General features: G+C 40.9%; 1 protein-coding gene across 1 annotated transcript in view; it reads left to right on the forward strand.

The window, feature by feature from the left end:
- Nucleotides 1–20,990, forward strand: part of itga11a (integrin, alpha 11a) — a 54,469-nt gene extending 33,479 nt beyond the window's left edge. Inside the window, exons 18-30 of the mRNA XM_010783242.1 lie at nt 154–264; nt 413–498; nt 613–823; nt 941–1,039; nt 4,693–4,769; nt 4,998–5,081; nt 5,352–5,442; nt 5,575–5,688; nt 16,887–16,970; nt 17,061–17,171; nt 17,358–17,453; nt 18,385–18,498; nt 19,775–20,990. Coding sequence (XP_010781544.1) covers nt 154–264; nt 413–498; nt 613–823; nt 941–1,039; nt 4,693–4,769; nt 4,998–5,081; nt 5,352–5,442; nt 5,575–5,688; nt 16,887–16,970; nt 17,061–17,171; nt 17,358–17,453; nt 18,385–18,498; nt 19,775–19,852 — 1,356 coding nt within the window. The 3' untranslated portion in view covers nt 19,853–20,990. The remainder of the gene's footprint in view (nt 1–153; nt 265–412; nt 499–612; nt 824–940; nt 1,040–4,692; nt 4,770–4,997; nt 5,082–5,351; nt 5,443–5,574; nt 5,689–16,886; nt 16,971–17,060; nt 17,172–17,357; nt 17,454–18,384; nt 18,499–19,774) is intronic.
- The last annotated feature ends 283 nt before the right edge of the window (nt 20,991–21,273 follow it).

A 21,273-nucleotide genomic window follows, 5' to 3' on the forward strand; every position in this document is an offset into this window, starting at 1 on the left:
TGCCCATTAAAATACATATATCATATCTTTTGAGCATTTCTGTATCTTCATGTAAACTTGTTGAAAGCTTGGATGATTGGAGCGCCATAGATAAAGTGCAATGATAAATGATTAAATCAAAAGACTAATCTTTTAACTTAATTTTTTATGCAGGAAACCACAGACTACGCACGGCCGATTGTGTTCTCTGCTCAAGTGGGACTACAAGATCCAGACCTCGGACCAGTTCTGGATGATAGCTGGCCGACTGTTGTGAGCACTGAGGTGAGATACAATCGGACAGCTTATCCTGCCCCTGCTTTTAAGTTATTAACATGCACTCTAATACATTATTATCTGATATAATAAAGGTACATATAGGGAAGGAATATGTAATTCCTTTAAAGTGACTAAATCGTGTCTCTTTGTCTAGCTGCCCTTCTGGAACGGCTGTGACGAGGACGACCGCTGCATGCCTGACCTGGCAGTGCAGAGTATGACCGACCTCCTGACTCTAAAGTAGGTACACTCATGAGAAACCACAGACAAAGTGTATTTACACACCATGTTAAACTGAACCTTGCCTGCTCTGTTACTTATGATTTTACCTTTCTCTCACTCTCTGCCTCCTAGTCAGTTCTGTGCGCAGTCTGTTCAGTCTCGTGGTGTTTTCTGCCGCCGTCAAAGTGAAGGCGGGGCCGAGGGGTCTCTGCGGGTTATAGAGGCAAACAGGAGGCGAATGGTGGTGGATGTCCAATTGGAGAACAAAGGCGAGAATGCCTACAGTGCTCTCCTAAATATCAGCTACACACCCAATCTACGCTTCTCTAGTCTAATAGTCAAGGTAAGATATCATCAGCCAAACTTTTGTCGTTCAAGATGAGAACTTATTATATTTAGTAAAATTGTCCAAAAAAAGACTGAATATTCTCAGATCTAACCAGCTTATTTTGTGATCCAGGACAACTCTGACATCAAAGTAGAGTGTTTGATTGAGGACAAACTGAGGAATGAGAAGATCTGCAATGTCAGTGCTCCATTCATGAGGGCTAAAACTCAGGTGAGATAATGCTTTCTTTATTAATCATTATTTAAAAGATAATAGCTTTTTGTTTAGTTTTTAACACCCACATTGTAAAGAAAAATGTTAACTACTTACTTACTACTATACTGGCTACATTTGTGTTGTAGTAAAACCCATCTAATGGAAATGTCTCCTATAAGATATCTATGTATCATCATCGTTTAGAGGTCCCTTGGTTGACAATTCAGTAATCAAATCTTGTTTCTGACATTTGGTTCCTGGGTTTTATGGGTGTTTCAGGTCAACTAAAAAGTAATATGTTTTAGTTGACTGAATGGAAAGCAGATGTAAATCTTTCCAACCATAAAAAAAATCATTTTCATACTGATTGCCAAGTATGATAAAAACAGTTTGGACGCTGGCACGTCTGATCAAAATAAAAATCATCCCTAGCCTCGTCAGAGCAACCTCACAGCCCGCAGTGTGCCGCTAATCCGAAGCTGAGAAAACATTGACAGGGGACCTTTTAAATCACAGGGACCCAAAACACATGCTGCTGGCTTCAGATGACCATGACACGCCACACTGGTTAATGCTGAACCCACAAGCCAACCAGAGGAGTTGGGTTATTTCTGGAGAGAGATCCATTCTTTCTAGGATCTGACATAAAACATTTTAGTGTTGACTAACTATAACAAATGTTAGTATGAAGCAGCTAATGGAGGGATGGAGATTTGGATCAACATCCTTGCCTTAATCTATATCCTGTGACTCAATATTTACAGTTCTGTATAGAGGATTGTGTCCACAAAGCACATTATGGCGTTGTATCTAAATTGTGTAATTTCCCAGACCAGACCCATGCTCTTAAATCCAAAAACAAAACAAAAATGAATGTCAAGGATTTCATGTGGTCCAAAAGTCTTTCAGATTGTGCTTAAAGGTTTAGGATTGTGCAGTGCCTCCATGATACAATATTCAAATGTATAATAAGGCACGTAACCAGCAAAGTAGTATAAGCCAATAACTTTTTCAGTGTGCCAAAGAAAAGAAAATGAGAGATTTAAATGATTGGTATAGGCAGCACATGTATTTACAGGTCTGCCTCAAGTTTTTAAGTTGCATAAGTGTTGCATGACCTAACTTTCAGATGATGGCACCTTTGAGTTCATACTTTATGTGTTCACAAAGTCATGAATATATTCACCTACAGTGTAGAGCTTTTCTGGGAACCAAGCCATTACATATGTGAATCTGCAGGTTTTAAAAGTATTCTCTTAGAAGTTAATGTCCCTTATTCTTACATAAAATCAGTCAAGCAATACCTTTTAATTCTAGTCTATACACCATAAGAATTTATATGAGCATCCCATGTGGTTGTTCTTGTATTATTATCAAGGGACATCTTAGCAACAATGTAAACAGACAACAAACAACCTTCTTCTTCAGTCATTAAGGACATTTTTCCTCCGCTTTAGCCTGGGTCTCCAGGTGAGACTGAGTGAAGATACTGAGGGTTTTTTATTTTCTCATCTGGTCCCGATTCTCACGTTCAATTTTGCTGATGCCAAGCTTTTCCCCAGGCTTGTAATGTCAACAATATTTATGAGATTCCAGTGCGTTTTATTGCAAGGTATTACGTTTTATTATTAAGAGAGTGATGTTTGAATTAACTGTGATAGGGATATAGGGACACTGGTTCCTCACACTGTGCAGCTAAAAGCTTTTAAACAGTGGGCAGATTATGGGTAAGCCGTGTTTTCCATTGATGTCCGAGCACACGTCTCTCTTACTGATACACAGTCTGCTGACAAATGCTGCAGGGATGAAGTAATTAAGACGATTGAAAGAGTTCATGACATGTCCTAACCAAGTCATTATCACAAACAAAAGACATCTCCAGGGCAACTAAAATATCACCACATTTCTCTGTAATGCTCCCCAACAACTCAACCAAGAGGTCTCCGGTCCCCTTTTAAACCGAGTGATTCATACCCATTCATTCCGCCTGAACAGCGTCCAGAGCCACAAGGTCGATCTGCTCTGGTCGAGAGCCTTTTCAAAATGTGGCACAGAGTTTAACGGGCTGATTGTACATGGTACTGCTGCCAAGCCTGCACAAACCGCTGTTTAGCTGAAGGAAAGTAAGAACCTCAAGGCTGGCTCTTTTTCTAAATGTCCAGTTATCACTCTTGTTTTGACTTTTCCAGTTGTTTTGACCCGTGTAAAAAAAAACAGCATGTAATATAAACTTGAATACTGCTGCAGTAAAGTGAGGTCGGAAAGATCATACCTTGGTGGTGACAAAAGTGTGTTTGTTTCTTGTGGGCACACACAGGTACATAGCACACTATTTATTGCAAATTATTTGTGATGATTGACAGTGAGTGTGGCTCAGGGATACGGGCGGACTCCATCAGCCCAGAGGAGGAAGGGGAGCTTCATGCTCTGTCTGAATTTCCATGTTCAGCTATGCTGGCGCGCTGAGGTCCTTTAGCCACGGACAATCATGTCTTCCAAACTACTTGCATGCATGAGTGTGTCTGTGCATTCTTATGTGTTTGTGTATGTTTTCTCTTTTTGAGTCTGACTTTCTTTTAAATGACCATCAACATAGATTGATCCAATTATTTTAGAAGAAAAGCAGGACAACAAGATCAACCATTCTGTTCTAAGGCTTTCATAACGGAGACAATAACATGCAAAAGTAAACAAAGAAAAGTATTGCTTTCAAATTCCTTTTATATGTACACATACTGTACTTGGCCAATACAGAAAATTATTCTCATCATTTATATTCCTACTTCAGTTAACTTTCTGCAAAATGTAAAAGTATGTGCATTGTGTTTCTCCCTGAGCCGCAAACATATAATTAAATGAGAATATATGAGCAGTTTAGAGGGGAAATATGTTTTGGAGGAACCCGCACACAAACGCCAAACAATATTTTTTTATGTAAAATATTCCAATTAAAAGTTACAAGTATGGCCGCCAATTTTATAGTATAACATACAGTAGCTGATCGTGGAATTCCTCCCTACTGAAAAGATGTCATCGTGTTGGTATATATTTACTATATGGTCTGTCCAGCATGAGTCAGTCTGTATGGAGGAGGGAAGCTACAATAGACTCGTTATGCATTCCTCTTCGGACTGACGGAGTCCATCAGGATTTTATTACTGCGTGGAGGAACGTAAACAATGCTAAGCTCTGTTTGCTTCTGCTGCCAATCAATCCTCCTCTTCTTCCTCTCCTTTGTCTCATCTCCCCTCTTCTTTCTATCGAATCCTTCTTCTTATTGCTCTCCTCTCCTAACTTCTGTTTTTGTTTGGACTTTCTCTAATGATATCCACTTTCTCACACACCCCAGGTCTCTTCTGTTTCCGACTGTATCCACTATTCTCTGCTCTGCCTCTAGGTCTAAAAGCGTTCCTGAATATGACTCTCACTGGCACTTTGTGTGTGTGATTTTTTTAATGATTTGCCCTATTGTCCACTAAGGGGAAGTTCCCTTGCTCTCAGTAAGCAGCATGTTATTGAGGGCTTTACTCCTTATCCATAATGCAGCGTCTTTACTGTTGGGAATGATACATACAGTAACATATGGAGTAAAAATATGTTTCTGACCTGCGTGTTTAGAAAAAAACGGTGTACATTTATTTATTCTGCACTGTTTCTGCTCTGTTTAGGTTACATTTCGTCTGGAGTTTGAGTTCAGTCGCACCATCTTCCTGGACCATATCAGAGTTATCCTGGAGGCCAGAAGGTTTGAATCAATAACTGTATTTTATGATGTTTACCTCTTACATGTCCTGTTTGGATGGAGAGAAGACATCCAAAAAGTAACAACAAAGCTTCACTTCCTCGATATAAATCATGTGGCAAGCTCAATAGTAATCAAAAAGCTGCAAATGCATGAATATTTCAACTGGTGTGTCCCGATGTAACATCATTGCTTACATTCTTTGAATAGTTGTCTCCGTTTTCTCAACAGCGATGGTGAGGAAATCAGCACAGCTGATAATTTTAATGACATCTATTACTCACTGAATTACGAGGCAGACCTTCTCTTCACCAGGTTTGTTCACTTCTCACAGTCTTATCAAATGGTGCAATCTGCTGAAGCTCTTGAGTTGATTTTGGAAGCAATGAACTTGGAAGTGCAAGTGAGTGGAGCAAAGTGAGATTATATGAATAAGTATTTCAAAACAGCGTGGTAAAATAAGTTGCAGATACTGTAGCTGGATTTGTTATTCCTCTTCACCACATAAGCCTTGAAGCCAAGATGAATAGATGATAAAAGCTTTCTGACATATTACTTGTTGGTGTTTATTCTGTAATTAAAAAGGGATTCACATCCGACTCGATATGACATCAAATCAGAGCTGTCCCTCGAGGAGCCTGGGGTTATTGGTCCTCCTTTCAACTTCACTTTCCAGGTGAGAGACAAAAGAATAACAGATTAATTTACGGTACAAAAAAAAAAAGGAAATCCATCCACCCATTAGCTATACCTGCTTATCCTTTGGAGGGTCCCGCTCTAATAGTTCACTCTCTTGTTTTTCTCCCAGATCCAGAACCTTGGCTACTTTCCAGTAAATGATTTGCAGCTGAACATTGAGATCCCAGAGACGACCAAAAACGGAAACCAACTCCTGAAGATATCTTACTTCTATATTGACCAGGTGAGTATAAGCTGACCTCACTGATTCAAAGTGAGAATATATAACTTAAAAATACAAAAAATAAACACTCTCCTTATGAATAAAAAATGTGATTCCTAATCTCTAAATCACTATCCTGCTTGGTTAAATAGTTCACAAGGGAAGAGGTTTCATTTTTTTTTTTGTCAGATTATGTTTTAGCAACCACAATTGTCTTAGGTGCATGTAGATTTCATGTTAGTCATGCTTGAAGAGCTATTAAAACAATATTTTCAACTCACAATTTTTACTTAAATGGGACCTATCATGCAAAATGCACTTTGTGATGTCTTTTATACATAAATATGTGTCCCCGGTGCGTTGGGGAACTCACGCAGCGTAGAAAATAAAACCCTCTCTCTTTTCCTCCGTACCCAAATCTTTTAAAAAGGGGTGTACAACGAGCGGATACAGATTTCCATCCGAACTGAAGTCGGCGGACCCACAGAAAGTTGCTATCAGAAACAATGCCTGACATGTTTTGGACGTCTTTGTTTACATTAGCGAGCCTCGCTAACACTCAGAGCTAACCTGTACTGAAGAGCACATGTGTTTAAAAAGCAGGAAATAAAAAAGGAATTCACCTTGTGATAAACCCGCAAGAGAAAAAGCTCCATACTGTTTCAGAAATAATCTTTGATGTGGTTTGCGGGTACAAGCGGCCGAGATGGGTTTTCTCCGCAGGGTGGCTGGTGTCTCCCTTAGGGATAAGGTGAGAAGTTCGGTCATCCGGGAGGGACTCGGAGTTGAACCGCTCCTCCTTTGCGTCGAAAGGAGCCAGTTGAGGTGGTTCGGGCACCTAGTTAGGATGCCACCTGGGCGCCTCCCTAGGGAGGTGTTCCAGGCACGTCCAGCTGGGAAGAGACCAAGGGGTAGACCTAGAACCAGATGGAGGGATTATATCTCTTCGCTGGCCTGGGAGCGCCTTGGGATCCCCCAGTCAGAGCTGGTTGATGTGGCCAGGGAAAAGAAAGTTTGGGGCTCTCTGCTGGAACTGCTACCTCCGCGACCCGACCACGGATAAGCGGGAGAAGATGGATGGATGGATGGATTTACAATAAATACATTCGAACAGGAAGATACAAACTTGAAGAAAACAGAATCATATAAGTACATCAGGTTTCATAGAGCCAAACATTTGAACTGCTACTCAACTGGCTTTAGATAAGCCAGTCCTTTATTAGTATATAAGTGCTTTGTTAGTAATTCTATCGCTCGAAGTGGAGTCGAAAACGTTTTCAGTCTGCGCTGGAAGATGTGTAAGCTTTCTGCTGTCCTGATTTCAATGGGGAGCTCATTCCACCAAATGGTGGAATGAGCTCCCCATTGAAATCAGGACAGCAGAAAGCTTACACATCTTCCAGCGCAGACTGAAAACGTTTTCGACTCCACTTCGAGCGATAGAATTNAAAGAAACAAAACAGGAAATGTGTGTGTGAGCTTGTGTGTGTGTGTGTTGGTGCTGGTGTTGTGTGTGTGTGTGTGTGGTTGTGCTGTGGTGTAGTGTGACTGGTGTGGTGTGTGGTCGTGTGATGTGTGTGCCTTGTGAGACTTTTGTGTGTGTGCTGGTGAGCGAGAGGAGTTGTTACTTAGGGTGAAACGAGTCCACGTTGTCCCGACCATAGGTACAACATAAAATGGTTTACACCACGAAAGAGAACTTCCTACGGCACGACTGCCTTGCCGAGTTACATGCCTGACCGTGTGCCGTGTGCACATGCATGCGTGTGGTGTTGTGTGTGTGTGGTGTTGTGTGTGGTTGTTGTGTGTGTGTGTGGTGTGTGTGTGTGTGTGTGTGTGTGTGTGGTGGGTGGTTGTGTGTGTGGTGTGGTTGTGTGTGGTGTGTGTGTGGTGTGTGTGTGTTGTGTGGTAGTGTGTGTGTGTGTGTGTGTGTTGTGTGTGTGGTGGTGTGTGGTGTCAGTTGTGTGCGAGACTGTCCGGATCCTATAGAAGTGTATTTCGACTTCCACAATAATATACCGCCTTTATGCACAACCAAAGTCATCTTGACACCTATTGTAAATCTAAAGTGAGTATTTATTATTTTATTATTAAATTATTATTAATTGTCTGGTGAAATAATGACTATATAGAGTACCTATTACCAGGTTTTTGTTTGGTCGTGGTATGTCTCGTAGTCAAAGGTTAATTAAATGTTCAAGTAAAGTAAAAGACCGGTGGATTGTTTACATTCAGGTAAAAAGAAAACTGTAGGGCCAAGACTGTTTTATACACAGAGCATCGACGATTATTCGGCAACAAAAGTGGTCCCAGTAACGATTGACAAAGAGAGACCTAAAACTTACGAATCCCTTCAGCACATCACAATCTTTGCTTCAAATTCTCAGTTTGAAAATAAATGAAAGACTCCGTTATGTCCACCTCATGAGCCTCCCAGGCTCGAAGTGGAAAACTTTACCCCCGTCTCCAGTGACGTCAAGTACACTTAGGAGCCTCTGGGTGTCACCTGCCGTCTAATTTTACGACCTTAACAGTCACAACCCCGAAGCCAGGTGTGCAGACAACCCAAAAATCCTTGTTAACCGAGGTCTTAAAGTCCCAAAAGAAGAATAAACCTTTTCCACTTATTCCACACAAAAGAAATTCTATCCCGAGTTGAGGTACCACACCGAAGTGGCGAAGTTAGGGTAAGCAAAAGGGTAAGGTTTGAGAAAGGTATCCGTCTCAAGTTTCCCCTGAATTTCTGAGATTTTCCTTAGTAAAAGTTGGTATTTTACACAAAGGGGGGGGGAGTTTGCCGGACCTCCAAAGAGGGTGGGTATGACTATCAAGGGGGTAGGGTTGAGTTACCTCGACTTTCCTTACACGGCCTAAATCACTCCGTAGTCGTAAATTTTTACCTTGACTATACAAGCCTATAAATAAAAGTTTTTGTTACAGGTGAAGAAAGACCTATTAAGGGGAACGGTAACACCCTAAAATGTAAAATGTACCATCGTAAATAAACCAAACTTTCATTGTCGTACCAAGGCATTGGGTCTAGGTGTCTCTTCAACACCTGTCTTTCTTTATGCTAAACACGACTTCGACGTGTTTGTTGACATACACATAAAAACGTTCTAGTTTAACTGTAATTTTCGAGGTAAGTGGGAATTTATCAACTACGAAAAATTGTGCCTTTTGATTCTACAAAAAGATTTGGTAGGTAGGTAGGTAGAAGAGGGCGAATAGGCACCAGCCAGAGCCTCCTAGTCAAGGTCGTCTCTCGGGCGTCTTTTGCAAGGAAAGGGGGAGTAAGTTGGGTCGACGACTGACCCCTAGAGTTCCGCGAGGAGTCCCGGTCGCTTCTCTATATTAGGGAGGTGGACGGATCCAGATGGGGAAACCAAGAAGGGTCGGACCTGCACGGACCTTTGGAGGGATCCCTCGCGGGTCCACCGTCAGGAATTGATCCACGGGCTTGGTGGAGTTGACCGAGGAAAGCTGCGCTTCCTCCTCGCCAAGTTGAGGTCAGAAATAGATCTAGATCATAGCAAAAAAACACAAAAAAATAACCCAAACAATGCCTATGGAGAGGACCGGAAAGAAAAAGCATTAAACAGTACAAGAGACAAAAACACACACCACACACAAAGACACACGGAGCACACACAGCTCATTAAATAATACGAGTAAGTAGCCCTACCTTAATTCTTTACCCACAGTGTGCTTCTCACCTAGTCTGAAGTATAATACATAGCATAAAGTAGTTGGTCACACATTGACAAGATAAGTAAAAATCTCACATTTCCTCTCTATACCTGGCTAAAACACCCCGACTTGTTTCATTTTATCCCATTTTTAAACATACGCTTTAACGCTCACAGGTGTAGTCAGTACGAGTGATTGTCGGGCATGTGTCGTCGCCGACACTTGGTAATCCTGACATTCATATACTTACCTGCATCCAGGAACTGCAGGTGGGTGATCCTAAGACGTCTCAACGATCTTCGGGAAATCATCCGCCTCAGAAGGATAGAGAGAGAATAGCAGACAATAGAGATACACAGAAGAACTAATATATAACAGAAGAGTATATTCACAGATATAAACATATACAACACTACGGAACAACAGAAACAAAATAGAGAAACGTACCGAATAGAGGCTCGACTTATAAGGTTCGATGACTTCGAATGGTTCGGATTCGATTGTACGAGGGGTAGTCGTGTGAGTGACGGCACGTAAAAATGCAGATACCATTACCTGATCTTGAATAAGTCGTTTTTATATTTAATATATTTAGATTCAATACCACATCAAAACGTATTCATGAAGTCTTAGAATTTTAGAGGAATTTGCCAAACATACGTTAAACACGGAATTTAAGTTGTGACCCTTAGTTACGTTTATATAATTATACAAACAGTCTGTAATCATATAAATATACTTATGAATTAATATGCAAATTATGTAATTCAGTTCGATTACAATGTACACTAGCACATTAGATCATCACAAAAAGATATGGACGAATGGTTTGTCGTAATTATGGTCTGACATAGTAATTTTGATTTCATGGTCAGATCCTAGGAAACTGCAAATCTGTTGTTCAAGTTTTCCTGTTGAACATGAAAATTTCTGGTTAGAAATTCACAACTTAGCACGAGGAGTATTGGACTCAATATATAATATGTCATTATCAGTAATTGTTAGATTTGGTAAATCCGTTGAAGGTTTGGTCAGTTCTCAACATACAAAGAATAACCGATGAGATTTCGTAAATATAAAAGTAAAAGGGGGAGAGTATAAGTCACACCTGCCTAACCTCGTGTCGCACCACAGGTCCTTTCGACGATCTCTGAAGTTCCTCTTTTGCAGATACGCTACCTGCCAGTAACAGACAACAAAACCTCTCCTGACTCCTGAAAGGAGCCGCACCTCCTCCTGGTCCGGACTACTCCGGGTACGACCGGTTTCGACCGTGTCCGGATCAGACAGTGAAATAAACTGATTTACACAAATGAAATTATCAAAATGTGGAAGACAGGTAGTACACGAAAAATAATTTGTGTATAAACTAATTCAAACCACACTGTAAAGTTATTTACACATAAACGTAAACTGAGGGAAAACATGTAATAAGAATGACCTTCTACCGGGGTAAAATAAACAGCTGCAACGTTTGAGACGCCATGTTCCCGGTTCACTAACACTTCGAGTATTTCGCTCCGGTGTTATGTCTTTATTAGTGCGACTACCCCACATCTACACCTTTACACACGTATAGCTAGTCGACTGACAAAAATGTTATTTTTCATCAAACGAATCGACCACATGACCGAAAGACATTTAGAGTATTGTAGTCGCCGTCTTAGGTCTTTTGGGGCGAGCAGATAAATTCTTCTGTTGTTCTTTACATCTGTGATCATGTTTATTCTGCAGTACTGCAATACTACCTGGTACAGCTTTAAAATCAAAACTGCTTTAAAATCAAATCTGCTCAAAGATTGTTGGTCAACCTGTCAGAGACTCTATGACTCAGCCTATCATAACAACCTAGTGAGGCTGTCCAACCACATCATCTCTGACCCAAACCATCTTCTGAACAGTGAATATGAACTGCTACCATCTAATCGGAGATACAGGGTCCCACCATTCAATAAGGTCAGACTGAAGCATCCTTTGAAGCATCCTTCGTGAAGCATCCTTTGTTCATCAGTCAATCCTCACAGTAAACACAGAGCTAAATCCAGATCAAATGCTCGCTGAAGGCTCTTTGAGCATGTTTTCTCTCACTGATTGTGCTGTTATATTAAATGTTTGTTGTTTGTGTTTCATGTATTTGTGTCTGGATATTTGTCTATGTTGGTGTTGGACATGGAGCTGCTGTGACGCAAATCAAATTTCCGACTTGGTCTGACTAATAAAGTAATATCGTATCGTGTGTGTGTGTTCTGTGAGGTCTTTGAAAGGTATATGTGAAAAGACAGCTACATCTGCTGAGTTATGCACTAACATTACATTACAAGAAATGTTTCCAATATTTTTTTAACAAAAGACAAATGCCTCAATTTAAATCAAATAGCATCTATTTCCTGCAATAGCTTCTTGTTGCTTTTTAGCATGCCTTAGCCTTGATGTTTGACCTAACAGTTTGGACTTGTATCCAGTTTCAGGCCGTATTGATATGATACACTTGAGTACTTGGGCATTTTTAACAACATTATCAATGAAAACAAGGTAAGCATACTTTAGTGGCAATGCGGCTCAGAGGGCTCTTGTTAAATATCTCCTTAAGGCCTAGATCTTATATTATCCACAAGCTAAACAAGTGTGCAGTCGCTATGTTCGGTGTCGTTCGGTTTGCTTTTCCTGGTTATCAAAGTCGATAGCGGTTAGCTCACAGCTGCTAGGTCCTGTGTCAGATAAGCATTCATGTTAACATGAAACTGCTTTTTGTTTGTTTTTTACCTGTTTTAAACACTAGGTCTGTTTTTCACGTTGCAACCAAAGTCAGTCTTGTGTCATTACTACAGACTCCTAGTAACAGAGAATGACGTATGTTGACTTTGAATGGGTTTCACACAACTTTGTTATCGTTGAAGCAGAATATATTTAGTCCAAAACACACATCCCTCTCTCCAGCCCTCTCTCTCTCTCTCTCCAGTGACTCAGTGTAATTGCAGTCATTTTTCTCCCTCAGTAATCGAACTGTGTGTGGGCATCAACGTGACATGACATGAAAAGTACCGGGTCTCAGTTCCTCTTCTCCGGGGCTAATTTAATTCACAGTGAACCTCTGTCACCACACCTCAGATAATCCAGTTGTTTTGACGCTTTGCACAAATGAATTCCTTCCACCCAATGCATGGCTGTCCGTACGTAGTTTTGGGAGACATCAAATGAAAACATGAAGCCACAGATGAAGAGAGAAATCTACTAGAGTATTTCAGGAGCTGTGTAACGTGTGACGGGAGAGGAAACGGATGTACATAGTGATTCTGACACCTGAGATAAAAGCTATTTGTTAGTGTGCCTGTTCTTTTTGTTTGCTATATGATTTCCTGACTAGTCCAAAGATCTTGAGGAGAAATATGAGAGAAACAGCAAGAGAGGAGACGGTGAAGCATGCAGTATTGGCTTTGTCTAATTCAAATCAAAAGAGGAAGCTTTTGATTTTCAATTATTGGTTTTGTGGCCAACTTTCATTTTGAGTTATATCGTCCTCCTGTCTCAAGTGGTTAACGTCATGCAGCTCTCAAGCCTGTGTGTATGCTTTATGTCTGAGAAAGTCCTGTCTTCTAATGTCAGAGTACAGAAACACGTCCCTTTGCTCTCTGGAGTTCATGTCATCATTTCACCATCACTTTGATCCAGACTGAAAAACACTCAAGAACTTCTAGGTAGATTTGAGTAAAATATGGTACAAATGTTCATGACCGAAAGAACGAGATCCAAGCGGCCGAGATGGGTTTTCTCCGCAGGGTGGCTGGCGTGTCCCTTAGGGATAAGGTGGACGGTTCAGTCATCCGGGAGGGACTCCAGTTGAAGCCAGTTGAGGTGGTTCGGGCACCTAGTTAGGATATCACATGGGCGCCTCCCTAGGGAGGTGTTCCAGGCACGTCCAGCTGGGAAGGGACCGAGGGGTAGACCTAGGACCAGGTGGAGGGATTATATCTCTTCGCTGGCATGGGAGCGCCTTGGGACCCCCCAGTCAGAGCTGGTTGAGTGGCCAGGGGAAAGGAACGTTTGGGGCTCTCTGCTGGAACTGATACCTCCGAGACCCGACCACGGATAAGCGGGAGAAGATGGATGGATGGATGTTCATGACCCCTGGATGATGAGTCCTGCAGATGTTTGGCGACCCCCTGACTTTTCATCATACGGTTCAAATTGTCTCAACTAAACATATTTAGTTGAGTTTACAACCAAATACCATAGATTGATTGGATAAAGTAAATTCATCATGTCGTAAACCAATGGTTGGAGTGTGGCGCTTTGGTTTTTGCCATACTGTTTCTTTGGCACCAGCAGAACTGAAGGTAAAACAAGACTGCCGAAAAATGAAACTGAAGAATGTACAAACTTGTTGTTATGGCACATGAAAAGATGAGAATGTGAAACTTGGGTCTATGGACAATGAAAAGATGAAGAGAGTAAAAAGGTTTGTCCGACCAAGGAAATCAAGACTTCCACACAAACACGCACTAGTAAGAAATAAATCTTCAGTAACGGCACGGATACTAAACTTGTGCTAGGCACAGTGGTAGTAAAGGACGAGAAGAGATTTCTTCCTCCGCTGGTTACCCTTTTGCAACACAAGTACAACGGCAACAAAGTGGTACGCTTTTGTAAGTAATCGATTGTTACTGTAATAACCAAGATAATTATATTTCCCCTCGCAGTCCATGAGAATTTTTGTTCGACGATCCAATACCCATGAAAAATGACTTCCATGTAAAGTTTTCGGAGAAATGAAACTGAACTCATTATCTTCAATCAGTCATGAAGATGAAAATGGTCTCATTTCCCCACTTCTGGACAAGCAAAACCGGCGACGGAAAGTTAACTTGATCAGTGTAGAGTTGACGTGCTGGAACATAAGTACATAAAAAGGACAAATTAGAACAACGAAAACTTACTGACAAAAAGCGCGACGAGAAACACAAAGGCGTCGTGTACTAGAAAACCTTTCGGTGAAACTTAACGAAAACACAACTTTCCACGAAATATTTTATTGAACGGCAAAGCTTAAACGTGTAATACGTTTTACTACGGGGCCACATTAAACCAGAGACTCCCTCCAGTCCAGAGAGGTGGACGTGAGCGACCACAGCACAGCAGACAAGACACTCCGTAAGGTGACCTGACGTCTAAAATGTTGTGACTAGATTTTTTACGTGTTGCACTAAGAGAAACCACCTTGTAGAATGAAAAATATAGTGAAATTTCGAAGAGGTAAACAAAAGTAACTGGGGAATACGGTCCGAAGTGACACTTCGAGCCCTACCAAAGTTGTCCTTACGCATTGACACAACCTTCTCTGTCAGAAAATGATAATGACTGGCGGGGAACTCAGGACTCCGTCTCAGGTTATAGTTTCCTTTTCCTCGTTGTAGTTCCACTAACCACGAGGCAAGACGAGGTCACTTTTAACACGTCCCTGACCTACGAATAAGTAAACTCGATGTTACCTGTATAGTTGTTCCTGCAAAACAGGAGACTTTCGACTGAAATTTAGAGATACAAGTTCTATACTTAGATAAGTCTCGACAGCGGGATCACCGTTGGTTCTTTTACTGTCAATCTGCCGAGATTACAAAAACAAAAATAACCGGACATACAACTGAAAAACCCCCCATTTACGTGTAGAGACTTCAAAACTTTTATTAAGATGTGTTATCTAGATAGTCGATTTTCGAGTCCTGCCGGAAAATAATTCACTTTATCTGTCCATACAAAATCCCGCACCGAAGAAACATTAAGTATGCTAACCCTACCACCGGTCTAAAGAAAGTAGATGTTTGAAGAAACGAAATAAGAGCAGAAAAAATAAACTGTTACANTTCGGGCACCTAGTTAGGATGCCACCTGGGCGCCTCCCTAGGGAGGTGTTCCAGGCACGTCCAGCTGGGAAGAGACCAAGGGGTAGACCTAGAACCAGATGGAGGGATTATATCTCTTCGCTGGCCTGGGAGCGCCTTGGGATCCCCCAGTCAGAGCTGGTTGATGTGGCCAGGGAAAAGAAAGTTTGGGGCTCTCTGCTGGAACTGCTACCTCCGCGACCCGACCACGGATAAGCGGGAGAAGATGGATGGATGGATGGATGGTTTAGAACAGGATGGCGTTTTATCACAACCGAATTTAACTTATCTCCGGTAGAATTCTGATCAGGCATTTGCTCCGCCTCCTCTTTTTTATTTTTTTCAAGCTAAGGACCCAACTTCTGCGTTTCTCTAACAGGGCTTCAAAAGAGGGGTATGAGCAGTATGAGGCATGGCTACAATGGGTGAACTGTTTGGCATTTTGGAAAAAAAACTTCACAGACATGTTTTATATTGGTATGGCCCTACAATATATTTTTCAAATATAGCATGATAGGTCCACTTTAATTTACAGACTTCATTATTGAGGAGCTAAAGGCTTTTTTTTAACATACTATTACAGTAGCGTGGAGCGGGGAAAAAATTAGGGGAAGCCAATAATACGTCCTTTCTTTTGGGGTGGGGGGGGTGTGGTGGTCAATGTAATAACGTAACCAGATGAGTGATTACAGCGCCCGGTATCATTTTACACACATTTGTATCATACAGATGCAGGACTTACACACGCCTGTTATCTGACCGACAGATCCGCACACACTCTCCAGCCGAAACTCTAATAAGCATTAATTCACAAACTAAATCAGGAGACCTTTAACGTTTTACGTCCGGTTCGCTCCTTTGTTCCTCGCTGTACGCAGCTCCAGTTTGGGCATTGGCCTGTCATCAGATTGTATTTGTTGTTGCTGCTGCAGCGGAAGTTTAGTACAATTATTTTTGATTAAATACTCCAAATCTCCACCCTCCATAATTGCACTTGCTTCAGTTGCTTGCTACTTTCTAACGGCGGTGCGAGTGGTGCAGTGACGCTATCTATCTTCTATCGATTAGATTTATGATTCGAAAATTATAAAAGTAAGGTAGACATGTGGGTATTATCCGACTGAACAAAACGTGCCTTTACCAAAGAGGTTCGTTTTCCACTGACCTTTTTTCGAGCTATTTTCCAAAACCCTGGGGAGAAATCCCATTGCTATTTTGTCGAGGGAAACCGAGCGCAGCACTGCTTTTTGGGACGCGTCACTGCACCACTAAATTGATGCGATTTGATTGGATTGTGAGGCAAGGGCATGACGTGAGCCTCATCTGATTGGTCAATCCCTCCATTTTTTTTCACCAAGGGAAGCAAATTTCGGCTGGTCTCCTCTCGCAACAGAGAGTGCAATCTACTGTTTCACCATAACATCTAGAGGGGCGCTGTTTCACTCTTTGTAAAATACTCAATGAGAATGGGGGAGAGACGGGCCGTCAGCAACACACAACAAAGAATTTCCGAAACTAAACGAAGTGTTTTTATTTATTTATTAAAATTACAACTACAATCCGAAAAAACAGGGGAAGCCTGGCTTCCCTTGGCCTCCAGGAGAAAACGCCACTGCATACTAATTGTTGTTTCCGTCTCATGTCACACCTCAGAGGGACGGTACACACTGTTTGCCCCCTCAGCATGTGGCGCAGAGCAGAGCGTCCCCTGAGGATCTGTCACGCTTCTCCCGCTTGGTGAGGTTCTAACCAACCAATTTCATTCCCAAATAAGATATTGAGTAGCTTTCTATCACCTTAAGGCTGATGTTTGTTTTCTTCACACAGAATCGATCCAACACCCTAACTCTGCCGATCCAATGCACCGTCAACGTGGCCTCCTACAGAGACATTGCAATTAGAATCACAGGAGCACTACGAATAGATACATTACACGCAGTGAGTATGAAACCCAAAACATCCTTGAATAAAGTTGGTTATCCCGAGTTTTATAATAACACGCATGCTTGCAAGAGCTTCATTCATGTGGCTGTTGTGCTCCCTTCATGATGACAGCATTGTAGTCTCTCAGCTGTGTGATGTGTTTGTGAACAATGGCAGCATGTTTTGATTTCCTCTCTCCAGCTGAAGTTTAAAATCCTGGAACTGGGAACCAGCGCATCAGTGGAGCTCCCCTCCTCCAGCCCCATGTTTTTACACGAGGAAAGGCCTGTCAGACATGTGAGTCATCAACCTCTAATAAACTGTTAGCTATAAACTGCGTCTGTCCCGGGTTTGACCTGACTCAAATCTGAGCTCATAATACCATCATTGTTTGATCAGATTTAGCCTCTCTCCGATTTGTGTTATTGTATCCATCTGTCAGGCTTAATGAGATCAGTCTTTATTACAATTAACTAAAAGTGTAAAATAGTATAATATGTAACACTAAACAAGAACATATGTTGATGCAATGACAACTTTATAAAAAGATATCAGTGGGCTCTGCTTCAGTCTAGCACAGCACTGCCTAACAGTGTGTTTTCAGACAGTATTGGTAGGTATTGGAGCCCATGTGCTGTGTGGTGCTTAGGGACCGAAAGGACCAGCGGCACAACATGTAAAAGTCTGCACTCACTCACTAATCTCTGCTGCCATCTATTGGCAGGTACCAACAGTCATTCAGATTCTCTTTGTTATGCTTTACATACTGATTGTGTTCAAAAGGGAATAGATTAAGTGCTAAAACTGCTTCTGATCTGTGCTATTTCTGAAGCTTTTTCAGTCCAACTTCAGAAGAACTGTCATGTTATATTCTACATATGTCACTTTGACATACAGAATAGGTCAGTCATCTTGGTAAATATTCCTGTAGGTGTCCATGTGCTGAATATAACTACTCTACAATAACAGATTTCTGGATTTATAACCATCATAATGTCAGAATAAAGTGCATTATCTCCAGCTGCTTTAACTTTAGTGTTTGTGGCAGTTAGAATCCATGATACTTTTAGACAAGTATGGTTATTTATATTATTGTGTGTTCAGTATATCTTTAGTATTTGCAAGAGGAATAAATACACTCCGCATTTTCTCACTTGATTTTTTATGTGTTTCTCAAAAACAAATGAAAATGTCTATTCTAATGACTCAAATATCGTCTTATCCACAGATAATATTGGAGATCAGGAAGGAGGGAGACTACAGAATTTCTAACTGGATTATCATTGGCAGCACGCTGGGAGGACTCTTGTTGTTAGCCCTGCTCATTCTCGCTCTATGGAAGGTAAGTCATCATATCATGCACAGATTTAGTAATTAGAAAAAGTACTGCTATGTTTTTCAGTCTAAAGAAGGTGATAGTATCTTATTTTATCATCAAACTATTTTGATAATAAAAAAAATAGATAAACACTATTTTGATCTCCTAAAGTTATCAAGTCTTTATCGGTCATGTTAAAACTATTTTCACAGCCTGTGTAGGGTTATGCTGCCACCCTCTGGTTGAGAATAAAGTAATGCCTGTAACAAGATATATAAAGGTCATTTTAAGCTAAGAACTTCTTTCACATCAACATTACATACAGTATAAATGAACAATCATCTTTTCGATTTTCATTAAAATCAAGTAACGTTTTTTATTGTGTATCATCTTCCAATCACAGAAGTGTTTCAATGTTAAGTTTATGTTGCATTTGTTGTATAATATCTTATAAAAGCAAAAAGGAAGGGGGTGCTTTGCACAAGGCAGACAACATTGAACAAGGTGGGGCCTGCACCCGGATGATTTCACTTATTATCGGTAATCAGACCTCTTCCCATGGATTTTGTGGGTGTCTGCAGACTGTGACCCAATCCAAATGTCCCCTAAAGGCCTTAAATCCTGGACACTCTTAGATTCAGCTGAAGTCACCTGGTCAAAGGAGTTGTGCGAGAGTCCACAAGTCGTTAACATTTTATAATTACAAACGGGGACGACATTTTGTGGTAATATATTACGTTACCTTGACTACGCTATTACATCTTAGTTACAATTGTAGGTTACTATTAAGAGTTTTACCGCCTGACTTGATTGCTTCCAGCCTCTTACCTCAACAGATTGGATGAGAGGTAATTGTTTTGTCAAAACAGCATCATAAATGTGAATTAGAAGAAAGGGTTGAGAGATAAACTAGCCGTGTAGTAAAGCCTTCTCTTGCATTCATCTTTTATAATGTCTTTTTATGAAGGCTACTGAAATATTTTATGGTAATGCATTTATTCTGTTTGAATGTAATATGCCAGGCTGAAAACCCTATGGACATTTAGATGTTATAGTTCGGGGCCATTGAAGTGTCAAAATTATAGTGAGGAATTGCTCGTGTAGTAACAACTGAGCCACTTCCATACCCTGGTTGAAGACTGTAAGATGCAGTTTAAAACTCGTAAAAATCCGCTAAAAGACCTTTAACTTGTTAATTTTATCAAACATACTGATCTCATTGTCAAGTATGAACTTCCTTACACAATCTTGTATTTTCTCAGTGTAATTTCTCTGTGTGTTTCACTGCTCTCCCTCCCAGCTCGGCTTCTTCCGGAGACAGAAGCGAAAAGAAAAAGACGAGCAGGAGACAACCGGGAAAGTGGCTGATGAGCGGTAACGCAGGCTGAGGGCCCCCAGCAGTCACCTTTTCCACAGGGGACCCGACACTCAGGGACCGACCCTCCTCCCCAGGTTCCCCTACAACGCAGTGGGACTGCATAGACGGCTCCGCATGGCCACTGAGGCAAGGCTTGTTCAGTGCACTGGATCTGACCCACGTCATGACCCCTGACCCCCAGAGTCAGCACTGTCAAACTCACTTAGCAGTCCTGCACTGTTGCGACTTCAGGGCCTCCTTGTCTATGTATTCACTGCCCTCTGTGTCGTACCTTCACAGATCTCTGAGCTTCAGTTTTCTTGGCCGGGTCTTTTCCTGGTTGTTTGAAATGAAGAATATGGCGGGCTTTGGTCGATCCGTCCCAAGATATTCAGGCGACAATCTGTCCTTGAGTCAAGCGTTATCCAATCAATTTGTTGTCTCTTCCTAATGTGTATTTATTGAACTCTTATGGTAATTTTTGAAATACATGAGAAACCTCAAGGGTGACATGCCACCCAAAAGCTACGGCATATGTAAAGTTATTATACTGTATATTAAATTTGATGTTTGAAATATTTTATCTGCATATGGTTCAACACGCATAATAATTTATGAATAAATAAAACTCAACTAAAGTCACCAAAATACAAAAAAGATGAATGATGTTTAACTACAGAGAAGCTTCTAGATCTTATTATATGGAGAATAATCTTCTAAACCTGCATCCGCTCTTAAGAGTTCACTTCTTTTCTTTTTTTCTCCTGGAAAACATTAAACATTTGATGCACTTTTATTTTGTACAAAATTAACTTGAATTTTGTAAATAGTGAAGTACCTTTTTATACGCTTTCAAATATTCTAATGGTTTTCAGTATTTTCAACATGGTTTATGGCATTACTTTGTAGCAAGATGGCTTTGTGTTACTGAACCTGTTACGAGACGTTGCATGCCTTTTAACATGCACTGCATCAGAGCAAAAGGATGTGCATAATATACTGCAGGCCACACATATTTCAACAAAGTAAATACCATTAAGAACTGTAACTAATTGATCAAATCAGATGCTATGAAGATGAAACCACCCTGTCACCCTCCTGGTGTTACTAATTAATTGCAGTTTGTTCTGTTTGCCGAGGTGTGAAAAGCTGTAATATGCCTGCGAATAAAATATTGTACTATATGTCTATAAATGTCTTCTTTTAATGAACAGTTGAGGAGTTTCTACTGCCTTAATGAGCCCCGTAGAACCAAGAGTTGTTTATATCCTGTCAACTAATCTAATGCAGACGGAGTGGGGCAACTGCAGGTAGAGAATCAGAGAGAGATAAGGAGTATTTGAACAAATTCTCTAAAGGATAATTAAATGCAGTCACAAAAGGAAACAGATGGTTGTTTATAAAAACAGCTGTTTTATGGTATTTTATAATAATACAAAATT

The sequence above is a fragment of the Notothenia coriiceps genome, unplaced genomic scaffold (genome assembly GCF_000735185.1).
Source record: "Notothenia coriiceps isolate Sejong01 unplaced genomic scaffold, NC01 NC01_scaffold00024882, whole genome shotgun sequence".
Classification (NCBI taxonomy): domain Eukaryota; kingdom Metazoa; phylum Chordata; class Actinopteri; order Perciformes; family Nototheniidae; genus Notothenia; species Notothenia coriiceps.